General features: G+C 45.2%; 1 protein-coding gene across 1 annotated transcript in view; it reads right to left on the bottom strand.

The window, feature by feature from the left end:
* The window catches only part of LOC126095554 (uncharacterized), a 79005-nt gene extending 75667 nt beyond the window's left edge, over window positions 1-3338 (bottom strand). The window contains exon 1 of the mRNA XM_049910332.1: window positions 3234-3338. Within this exon, the coding sequence (XP_049766289.1) occupies window positions 3234-3338 (105 nt within the window). The remainder of the gene's footprint in view (window positions 1-3233) is intronic.
* Between the last annotated feature and the right edge of the window lie 9471 nt (window positions 3339-12809).

The raw sequence follows: 12809 nt of genomic DNA, 5'->3' as shown, positions 1-12809 counted from the left end.
CAACAACCGGAAAGAAATAATGGGAACGGAAGATCAAAAACAAAGTGCTCAGGTTACGAAGGGTGTAAGACAGGGACACAGTCTTTCGCTCCTACTGCTGAATCTACCAGTCGTAGAAACTATGACGAGAAAAAAAGAAAGATTCAGTAGTGGGATTAAAATACAAGGCAAAGGATATGAATGATACCATTCGTTGATGGCATTGCTATCTGCGGTGAGGAAGAATTGCAAAACTTGCTGAATGAATGCACAGAATTGGTTGAGAGTAAACCGAAAAAGTAATAAGAAATAGCAGAAATGAGATGAGGGACAAACATTTGATTAGTGACAACGAATTAGAAATGTGAAGGAATTCAGCTACCTTGGAAGCAAAGTAACAAATGAAGGACGAAGAAAGGTGGACATAAAAAGCATAATACCACAGAGCATTTCTGGCGAAAAAAGTCTGCTAGCAACAACATTGGGCTTAAATTGAGGAAGAACGTTCTGAGAATGTGTAATACGTCTGGAGCACAGCGTCGTATGTAAGTGTATCATAGACTCTGAGAAAACCGAAAAAGAAAAGAATCAAGGCGTTTGAGATGTGATGCAATAGAAAGATGATGAAAATTAGGTGGACCGATAAGAAACGAGGATGTTCTCCTTAGAAACGTCGAAGAAAGGAACATACGGAAAAAAATTGACAAGAAGAAGGAACAGTTTTATCGGACATGTGTTGCGACGTTAAGGAATAACTACCGTAGTACTAGAGGGAATCGTAAAGGGAAAAGCTGTAGAGGAAGACAGATTTGAACACATTCAATATACATATAATTGAAGATTCTTTGAGCAAGTGCTGTTCTGAGTTGGAGCTGGCGGTCCTCACAAAACTAGTCAAAAGGCTGGTTACGAAAGAGATGCAAAAAGCTTTTCATCTCACACACTTGCCAAAAACAGCACTTTTTACTCTATTTCTGTTGATTCTACTCTGTTGTGTTGTTTCGATACCCAGTATGAATGCACCACCACAAACGGACAATTATGAATCTGGTTCACTAACTTAGAAATAATAGTTTTCTATCACTATCAGTTACGCTAAGTAGTAATAGTAGCGTCGTCACTTGCATCACAAACTCCATATAACTTTAGTAACATATTTATACACTACTGGCCATTAAAATTGCTACACAAAGAAGAAATGCAGATGATAAATGGGTATTCATTGGTCAAGTATATTGTACTAGAATTGACATATGATCCTGAGAAATCAGTACCCAGAACAACCACCTCTGGCCGTAATAACGGCCTTGATACGCCTGGGCATTGAGTCAAATAGAACTTGGATGGCGTGTACAGGTACAGCTGCCCATGCAGCTTCAACACGATACCACAATTCATCAAGAGTAGTGACTGGCCTATTGTGATGAGCCTGTTGCTCGGCCACCATTGACCAGACGTTTTCAGTTGGTGAGAGATCTGGAGAATGTGCTGGCCACGGCAGCAGTCGAACATTTTCTATATCCAGAAACGCTCGTACAGGACCTGCAACATGCGGTCGTACATTATCCTGCTGAAATGTAGGGTTTCGCAGGGATCGAATGAAGGGTAGAGCCACGGGTCGTAACACATCTGAAATGTAACATCCACTGTTCAAAGTGCCGTCAATGCGAACAAGAGGAGACCGAGACGTGTAACCAATGGTATCCCATACCATCGCGCCGGGCGATACGCCAGTATGCCGAAGACGAATACACGCTTACAATGTAAGTTCACCGCGATGTCGCCAAACACGGATGCGACCATCATCCTACTGTAAACAGAACCAGGATTCATACGCAAAAATGACGTTTTGCCATTCGTGCAGCCAGGTTCGTCGTTGAGTACACCATCGCAGGCGCTCCTGTCTGTGATGCAGCGTCAAGGGTAACCGCAGCCATGGTCTCCGAGCTGATAGTCCATGCTGCTGCAAACGTCGTCGAACTGTTCGTGCAGATGGTTATTGTCTTGCAAACGTCCCCATCTGTTGAGTCAGGGATCGAGACGTGGCTGCACGATCCGTTACAGCCATGCGTATAAGATGCCTGTAATCTCGACTGGTAATGATACGACGCCGTTGGGATCCAGTACGGCATTCCATATTACCCTCCTGAACCCACCGATTCCATATTCTGCTAACAGTCATTGGATCTCGACCAACGCAAGCAGCAATGTCACGATACGATAAACTGCAATCGCGATAGGCTACAATCCGACCTTTATCAAAGTCGGAAACGTGATGGTACGCATTTCTCCTCCTTATAAGAGGCATCACAACAACGTTTCACCAGCAACGCCGGTCAACTGCTGTTTGTGTATGTGAAATCGGTTGGAAATTTTCCTCATGACAGCATGTTTTAGGTGTCGCCACTGGCGCCAAACTTGTGTGAATGCTCTGAAAAGGTAATCATTTGCATATCACAGCATCTTCTTCTGTCGGTTAAATTTCACGTGTGTAGCACATCTCCGTGGTATAGCAATTTTAATGGCCAGTAGTTTCGGTTTCCTATCTAGTCAACCAACAGCATATCTGCTTTAGATATCTTTTGAAACAAATCTCTTTCTCTGTTTCATTTCGTTGCCACTGTCCTTCCCCCTCCCTCCCTTCCCAATCCCCCCTCCTATGAGTTTCTAAGTACGAGTCTCAGCCATCAAACTTCTGAATCGAAAGCTGTCTCTGTAGTATTGAAGGTGAGTAACTAACAATGGCTGTTTTAAAGCCACAGTATTCGACCCACTCCTATCATTGAATGCCTCAAAGAAACACTCTGTCTTTTCTACCATTCTATTCCTAGCGGATTGTACTCCAGTTATACCGTTTTCTGCTGCCCTTCACATTATTCATCTGACGAGCAGCCTTTATCCACTTTCCACTTGACTTGGCTGCTATTATAAATAGACTAAGGCTTTACATTTCCCTTGGCACAATTTTCTAGCTTTCCTATCGTTTTCGGACTACTGATGTACCACGTTCCGAAACGTAAAAATCTTACCCTTTCGACAATTCTTCAATAATTTCCTTACGGGCACCTCCTCCTTGGCAGTCCCATTCCGGAGATCGACGTGGGGGACTAATCTCACTCTCAGTGGAAATAGGAACAGTGGCGCGATACGAGCAGCATATTCGTTGCGCCGGACATCGTGGAAAAAACCGCTGAAGAAAGAGAAGATGGATGGGGACTGGGCTCGGGGGCAGGAAGTGCAGAAATCCGTCTCACTTGCTCAGGCGGCCGCTGACAGCGGGGGCGTTTGCGCTTATTTTTTATTATTATTGCGGGCAGCGCCGGTGATGAGGGCGCGTCGACGCCGCCGGCGGCGGCCATCCATCAGCGCGGCGCGCTCCCCGGGCAGCCGGCTCGCAGGGGCGGGCAGCCGGCGGCCGGCGGGCAAAAAGCCGCGCCCAGCACGCAACGCGCCGTTCTGGCCTGCTAACCCCACGCACTGCCCCGGCCGTGTCTCCGTAGGCACTGCAGAGTCAGCCGCAGCACGCCACCTTCACTCACTACATCTGATGGCATACGTTGTCCTGACCAGGCGCGGCTCGTAATTAAAGGCTCTGAGGCGGAGCCGCCCCAAAATATATGTTAAAGTAAATTTCGCAAGAACGTATACATAATTTAAATTATCAGGACGAATTTCGCATGATTCCCATTCCGATTAAAATAACGACGGTCAACGTTATTGGAACTGTTTGTATCGATAGATGTTTTCCGAGCGGTTGGTAGTGTTCAGGCTGCGCCTTGAAACGTCCGTAAGCTGCATGTAGTAGCGGTTTGGGGGCGTGGCTTCTACATAGTACTGCTCTTTATGGGCGTCCAGAAGGCTCAGAGCTTGCAGCCTAAGGGTGTCATACCAACCACCACACGTTTTTCACGTTCCACTATCTATGTAATAAAGGAATGTAGAGTGGCCGAAACTTCGCTATCCAATCTCTGTCTCTGCACATCTCTACTAGGCTTCGATGCGTCACTAATCGACGTTTAGTATTATTGTTTTGATAATGTTTTACATAGTTCTTTTGTTTCTGTCATTGGTTATTTAGAATAAGTTTGCAAATATCCCGCCAGAGTGCACTAGACTACAGTAACATAACAGTACTCCCATCTAGCGAGAGTTTCATAAGTGATTAGAAAACAAAGCGCGCGAAATTTTTCCCATTACTTTACTTTCCTTGCTTGCTGATGCTGACTGCTTTTGTTGATATCGTGTGATATTAGCAAGTTTCTTTTTCGGAGTGTATTTTGCAAGATTTTAGTGAGTTTTACTTGCACAAGACCTATGACGTCACCAAAACATCACAGTATCGTCATGCGAACTCGTAAACTTCGAGCTTTGGAGGTAAACCACAATAAACGTCTTACGTTTAAAACTGAAAACACCTGAAATATTAAGCAGCCGCAAAGTTAACATTCATCGCATTAAAGACCTCTCCGAAACGCGTCTTTTCATATGATTTGCTGCAAAGTGTCAGAAAATGTAATGATGACGTTCAAAAACACTAACCACAGATTTTAACTCGAAATTAGCTTCTAATGATATTTAATACCTGATTATAGAAGATACAGTACGTAAAATTATGGGTAGAGAGTGATATTCCCACCACCCCTCCCCCTGAATTCTTAGTTGTTTATGTCAGACTAATCTGTAGCATGACCCGAGGCCTATGTTGGCTCCGATTGATAAATACCGCAGCCTTCCCCAGTAAAGAAACCACGAGCCGCGCCTGGTCCTCACAAAGTATAACAAGGTTTACACACGTGGACTGTTGATGTTTTTAAAAATACATATGACGGTAGTATCTGTTCCCGAAAGAACAGTTACTGTTGATGACCATGCAGCTTTGCTAGAATGAAATGGACAACCTAGCTGCAAACAGGCGTTGATATACTTCATTGAGGACATGTTGAAAATGTGTGACCGGATCGGGCCTCGAACCCGGGATCTCGTGCTTACATGGCAGACGCTCTAACCATCTTTTTTTTTTCAAGGTTTTCGCTTTGACACTAAGGGTTACTAAAAGAAGCAATACGAATTTTGCTAGACCGTTATCTTACGATTCCCTCATTGAATTTGTATCTGCCTGCCTGTAGCTCTGCTACAAAACAATTAAAAATATGGCTTTCGGAGAGGCTCGAAAGGCGAACAGAGGCAGCATGCACCTGACAGGCAAGCACGTTACCTTTTTTTTTTATTTCAACTTTTTAAAAATTTTTTAAGAGTGTTTACTTATGAGCAGGTGGAGACAAGGCGGGCAGGGGTCGGAACCCGAGGCCTGGCCGCGATGTCTCCCATCTCCCGTCCCTGAATCACTCCCTCAAAGTAGCTTTCTGATTTATTTTTATTTTATTATTTTTATTATGTTTTTTTTCACCAGGAGAAGGGTAAATGAACAAAAGATCTTTATTGGTACAAACTTAAATACTACAGAAATGCCATCCTTCCGGCGAAAATAACACAAGACATTATACTCCTAGAAGGCGAGCAATTTTTTTTATGAACAAGGTGTAGGAAAAAAAAGAATTTTTTCTTTGGCGCTACAGTGTATGTATCGAAGGAAAAACATTGATATATCAGTAGTAGGGAGTTGAGGTTAGAGCGCAATTTTGATTTCAAATTGATATGCAAATTAATTAAATTGATCAAGTAATCTTCCCCCGCCCCTACCACTCCCACTCCCACTCCCACCCCCCCTCCCGGATGACGTCACGTGTTTTCTCAGCTGCACGTGTCTCCCAGCCCCCTCCTGCACTTCTCCCTCTCCACAATCTACCCTATTGGCCGGAATTTCTAATTTTCTTGGGTATTTCTTTGTCCCAGAGTTGTGCTGACATCCCACCCCACCTCCAACTCCCACCCCCACCCCCCATCCGGGAATTGGAGGGAATACTGATGTAAGCTAAGAGGTGTGAAGCAATATACAGTGGAGTGAGGGAAAAACCAGTATTTTCTGGTATAGTGCATAAAAGAAAGGAGGCGCGTGTCCATGCGCCTACTCCACTGTGGGTTACAATGTAGAAAGTAGCGCGGGGAGTCTCAGATGTCAGCAGAGATCGCATGAAGGTAATTGGCGAAGAAGGCGCGGTAGCGCGGTCGGTGTTTGACTTCACTGTGGGCGGTTTGTAAGTACTGCCAGAAATCAAGGCGTGATTTGTCACCATCATTATATATGCAGGTGATCGTCCATCCCTTGATCCATACAATCGCATGATTTTTGGTGGCGGGGAAATAAGTATCCTCAGGATGGATAAAAGTCCATGGGTCAATCGTGTCAGGCGGAACGCGGAGGTAACAGGCAACGAATTGTCGGGCAAGTTTCCAGACGCCACTGGTGGCAGCGCAAGTCAGTTGATGGACATCGTCATCTATGAGGTGGCAAATGGAACAAACTGGAGAATCCGTTAGTCCGATGGCGTGAAGACGTTGGTTTGTGGCGAATTTTGCATTTGCGACTTGGTACCATGTTGCCCGGACGTTGGAGAGCTGAGCCACCGAGGGCACACAGAATAATGCGCCTGCAGGGACTTATCCCTGACCCACATTCCCAACATATCCACACCACTACATTCGTAGTGCGCCTAATAGATGTTTGCCCATCATACTCATTACTCGTGGCAGAATAATCTACCAACTCCCGTACGAGTTTGGACAGAGCGTGTGCATTCACACAAGAAGGTCAATGGCCGGGAAGCCATATTTTAACTACATGTGACGGTAGTATCTGTTCCCGAAAGAACAGTTACTTTTCATGACCATTTTCATTCTAGTAAACCTGCATGGTCATCAACGGTAAACTGTTCTTTCTGGAACAGATACTACGTCATATGTAGTTAAAATATGGCTTCCCGGCCATTGACCTTCTTGTGTGAATGCACACGCTCTCTCCAAACTCATTCGGGAGTTGGTAGATTATTCTGCCACGAGTAATGAGTATGATGGGCAAACATCTATGAGGCGCACTACGAATGTAGTGGTGTGGACATGTTGGGAATGTGGGTCTCACGGGGAGCGTGCAAGAGATAAGTCCCCTGCCGGCGCACTATCCTCTGTGCCCTCGGTGGCTCAGATGGAATTGTCGGCGTATACGACGGTCTCACTGTCATCCCCAGTGATGATCTCGGATGTTCCGGACCAGTTCCATTATATAAGATACTTCTTTCTTGAACTCAGTTATCTACGCCTCACCTTACCAAGAAGGCTTTTATTCAAGACAAAGGCAGTATACAATGTCCTCCAATTAGGTCGTCCACCTAACCCGATTGAACTGAAGTTCCCCCTGGTTGACTGGCGTCATGTATGGCGCTCGGTGTTCGCCTGTTACCTTGACACGAATGTTCAATCTGTCTGGTACCTAAGTGTCAATGGTAAGCAAATCAACCAATCTCCCCTTCATCGTATACACCTCGCCCAATCACCTCTATGTTCCACGTGTGGAGTGCCAGACAATGACGAACATCGGTTTGTTTGCCGACCGGCGGCGGAGGTTTGGCAATTGATTCGTCGTATTGTGGCTTTTCTAACGCGGGACATTCCGGATCGGATTACTCCCCTTTCATTATTATTTCCGGAACGTGACTATTTTCCTCGGACAAAGACCAATGCTGTGAATTGGATTCGCGGACATGCCATTCTCGACCTATTTGGACAAACTGTAGACTCTGTACTCAATTTTTGGACATACCTCAATGACCGTCATTATGTCGTTGTCCTTCACCCAAAATACTGACAATTTTTCTCGAACTTCCTTGGGAGCGCTTTCCACGACCAGCCTCGCAGCTGGAATGTGTTAAGCCAAGAGAGAAGAAGGTTTCCTGTTTGAACCAATGAACATTTCTGAATAATTGAACGGAACACATCAATTTCGAGAAGACGTGACTCAACATATTACCAGGGGCGCACAAGGCCTCTGATCAATTACACAACAAAAATAAACAAATAAAAATAAAAATAAAATTCAGAAAAAAAAGATGGATAGGGCGTCTGCCATGTAAGTAGGAGATCCCGGGTTCGAATCCCGGTCGGGTCACACATTTTCAACATGTCCCCAATGATGTATATCAACGCCTGTTTGCAGCTAGGTTGTCCATTTCATTATCATTTTTAAAAATATCGGGAATCCGATAAATCGATATTTAAAAAAATTATCATTATCTGCCATGTGATATATCGACAAGAAATATCTACACTGTAGAGCCAAAGAAACTGGTACACCTTGAAACACCCCCGTTTAAAATTCCTTTACTGGGTTTTGTGTAATTTATCGTAGCTGCCAAACAGTTAATTATTATATGACCGTGTGCTTAATGGATGAAGGCTATCGGTTTCCCTGCTGTGGTTTCGGGGGTATTTCAACCGAGTGCGGCTGTTCTGAGATTGAATAGTGGAAATGATAGAAAGTTTGTCTATTATTAAGGACCACACAGGTTGCGATGTACAAACTGATATATATATATTTCCTACTAACACACAAATGCTGAGGCAGTTGCTACCTTCGTCTTACACGTCTAATCACAGTTATATCTTTTTATTGGTTGTTGATTTTCAGTACATCGTCACACGCAATGCTGATGGTTAACACTGACAACAATCCTCACTGCAATCCATGGTTGTTGCTGGCCGACGCGGTTGACGCGAAACACGTAATTCGGCACTTGTCACTTTCTGTTCCATATCACTCGCGAATCGGTATTAGTGAGGGTCAACCCCACGACGATCAGGGGGACGTGCTCACTCGTCATACTCCGGTGAATGTTACCGTTTACAACTCACTCGACCACCATTCTTGCCCGTCTCTCCAGGACCACAGCTCGCTCGACTCTCTCCAGTACTACTCCGCACTCAACACTCGTCTCACTGCCTCCTGCAGCGCTCGACAATTGACTCCTGTCTACTATCGACCTGGGCGTCAGATACTAGCATCTATGCTTGTGGGATCACAACCTGCCTAATATCGTGTAGAGCCCCCGCGAACACGCATAAGTGCCACAACACGACGTGGCATGGACTCCAGTAATGTCTGAAGTAGTACTGGAGGGAACTGACACCATGAATCCTGCAGGACTGTCCATAAATCCGTATGAGAACGAGAGGTGGAGATATCTTCTGAATAGCACGTTGCAAGGCATCCCAGATATGATAAATGTTCATGTCTGGGGAGTGTGGCGGTCAGCGGAAGTGTTTAAACTCAGAAGAGTGTTTCTGGAGCCACTCTGTAGCAGTTATGGACGTGTGAGGTGACGCATTGTCCTGCAGGAATTGCCCAAGTCCTTTGCAATGCACAATGGACATGAGTGAACGAATGAATGCAGGTGATCAGACAGGACGCTTATGCACCCGTCACTTGTCAGAGTCGTATCTAGACGTATCGAGGGTCCCATATCACTCCAACTGCACACGCCCCACACCATTAGAGAGCCTCCACCAGCTTGAACAGTCCCCTGCTGACATGCATGGATTCATGAGATTGTCTCCATACCCGTATTCGTCCATCCGCTTGAAGTAATTTGAAACGAGACTCGCCGACCAGGCAATATGTTTCCAGTCATCAACAGTCCAATGTCGATGTTGAGAGACCAGGCGAGGCTTAAAGCATTGTGTCGATCAGTCATTAAGAGTACACAAGTGGGCCTTCGGCATACCGTTGATTTTTCAGTGAATGGTACGCACGCTAATGCTTGTTGATGGCCCAGCATTGAAATCTGCAGCAGTTTGCGGAAGGATTGCATTTTTGTCTCGTTGAACGATTCTCTTTAGTCGTCGTTGGTCCCGTTCTTGCATCTTTTTCCGGCCGAAGCGATGTCAGAGACTTGATGTTTTACTGGATTCTTGATATTCATGGTACACTTGTGAAATGGTCGTACGCGAAAATCCCTTCGTCGCTACCTCGGAGATGCTGTATCCCATAGCTCGTGCGCCAACTGTAACACCGCGTTCAAACTCACTTAAATGTTCATAACCTGTAATTGTAGCAGCAGTAACGGATCTAACAACTGCGCCAGACACTTGTTGTCTTATACAGGCGTTGGCTACCGCAGCACTGTATTTTGCCTGTTTACATATCTCTGTATTTGAATACGCATAGCTATACCAGTTTCTTTGGCGCTACAGTGTATGTATCGAAGGAAAAACATTGATATATCAGTAGTAGGGAGTTGAGGTTAGAGCGCAATTTTGATTTCAAATTGATATGCAAATTAATTAAATTGATCAAGTAATCTCCCCCCGCCCCTACCACTCCCACTCCCACCCCCGCTCCCGGATGACGTCACGTGTTTTCTCAGCTGCACGTCTCCCCCAGCCCCCTCCCGCACTTCTCTCTCTTCCCAATCTACCCTATTGGCCGGAATTTCTAATTTTCTTGGGAATTTCTTTGTCCCAGGGTTGTGCTGACATCCCACCCCTCCTCCAACCCCCACCCCCACCCCCACCCCCCATCCGGGAATTGGAGGGAAATTAAAATTGGTGGTATCCTTTCCGAGACTCGAACCCCGGTACTCCTGGGCAGAAAGCCCAGTTGCACCCCCTAGCGCAATTAAATCACCAAAGGCGCTTGAAATTGTTAGTAGCCAATAGGAACGCAACATCCGATGACAACGGGGACTTTAGGCGGGCCCAGCACCTCTGCTGCCTCAGTTGCGGTCAGTTATCCAGAATGAAGCGCCACTCTAGAACGTCCAGCGCCTTCCAGCCACAGCAGCAACGGAATCCGAAGAATCCGAGGAAGAGTAAGTACCCCCTTCTTAATGTACGTGTTTACTGCGGTGTGCGTCTATCATCGCTTATAACGGTTTTTCTTCTTTGCTCATCAGCAGATGCAACGTCCTCCAGCCTGCCGGGGTCTGCAACAGCGATGTGTCCTCGCAGCAGTGGCAGCACCCTCGGATCCTGTCGCGCACCTGATCAGCTGGATTGAGCTGGACAATCAGCTGTTATTGTCGGCTGAAGACAACCAGCCAGCCCCTGACTCGCTGAAGTGCCCCGGAGGTCCTAATCAGCGTGACGCAGGTCGGTACTGGTCTTCATCATACGCTTCATCGCAGAATATTCCAGTCATAATGCATGGACAGAGTGAGGATGAAGTGGATGAGAAGATACCAGTTAAGCATTGTGCACCACTACTGTTTTCTTCAATGTATAATTTAACCGTTAGTGGTTGGAAACGTTTTCATAGTATTATAGAAGCAACCACAGACAGAGAGTGGCGTATTGTGATGGAGATGAAGAGTGCAGCTGAAAGTATTAAACTGCGATTTACGGGGGTGGCATGAGATGAAATCTGTCTTGCAAAAGCGTATATCACGCAACAGTTGACCGCCGAGTATCACCCGAGCCGTCCTCCGGACATTTACTGTGCTGCTCTAACTCTGTCCATTAGAATAGTGTACAATGACTCTGCACTTCGTGTGAAATCAGGTGATACATCTGTTTATCTACAGCACTCCACGGTTAAAATTTTTGCGATCTACAGATGGTACTATCCATTGTGTTAGAAAGGCTGAACAGATGGCTGCCTTGTGTTGAAGCTGAGTATAGAGACACTGCATAGTATCTAAGAATGAACAGTGTGCATGTAAACCACTAGGAACCGTGGGTCAGCATGTAAGTAGACTGTATAGGTTTTTTTATTGGTAACGCTCTGTATGAAAATCACTGGCTGTGCTGTGTGCAGTCTGTGGCTGGTTTGCATTGTTGTTGGCTATTGTAGTGTTGGGCAGCTGGATGTTAACAGCGCGTAGCGTTGCGCAGTTGGTGGTGAGCCGCCAGCAGTGGTGGATGTGAGGAGAGAGATGGCGGAGTTTTGAAATTTGTAATACTGGATATCATGAACTGCTATATACATTATGACTTTTGAACACTATTGAGGTAAATACATTGTTTGTTCTCTATTAAAATCTTTCATTTGCTAACTATGCCTATCAGTAGTTAGTGCCTTCCGTAGTTTGAATCTTTTATTTAGCTGGAAGTAGTGGCGCTCGCTGTATTGCAGTAGTTCGAGTAACGAAGATTTTTGGTGAGGTAAGTGATTTGTGAAACGTATAGGTTAATGTTAGTCAGGGCCGTTCTTTTGTAGGGATTATTGAAAGTCAGATTGCGTTGCGCTAAAAATATTGTGTGTCAGTTTAAGCACAGTCATGTATAATTGTTCTAAGGGGACGTTTCAAGCACGGTGGCGGCGAAAACAAATGTACTGCCCATAAGTTTGAGAGGAACAATTCTGTGCTTACAAGAAGGCTATATTTTCTATTTCTGTACTGGCATCAAGATAAAGGAAGGACCAGTTGATGTAGCGCGTCCTGTGTATGATTACTGAATTAAAAAATGTATATAATCATGTATGTGTTTTTTATTTCCCACCTCTTATTATATTGCAAGTACTAATACTATTGCCCAGTATTTTCACCGGAAACATGCAACAGCAGAAAATTGTATCGTTTGACTAAATTCTCCGTAAAAACCCTTTGCACGCCATTACCTGAAATGGTCGGTATCATGGAAAGGGCATAGCGTTAATTATTTTCTATAAAAACCCATTGCATGCCAGTACCTGAAGTTGTAGGTATCATGGCAGGGTGGGTGAAGCATCAAGACTTTTTTGTAAGCGGTTGGAGCTGTGACGGTGCGCAAGAAGACCGGAAGAAGAAGAATGGCGCACTCCTTCCCGACAACATACGTTCGATAATTGTAGGTCCATCCAACTGCGGCAAAACAGATGTTCTCATGTGGCTGCTAACACATCCGGATGGTGTGCGCTTTGAGCATGTATGTGTATTTTCAAAAACACTGTTTCAGTCCAAATA

The sequence above is a fragment of the Schistocerca cancellata genome, chromosome 8 (genome assembly GCF_023864275.1).
Source record: "Schistocerca cancellata isolate TAMUIC-IGC-003103 chromosome 8, iqSchCanc2.1, whole genome shotgun sequence".
In the NCBI taxonomy this organism is placed as follows: Eukaryota; Metazoa; Arthropoda; class Insecta; order Orthoptera; family Acrididae; genus Schistocerca; species Schistocerca cancellata.
This window is presented reverse-complemented; position numbering and strand designations above follow the sequence as displayed.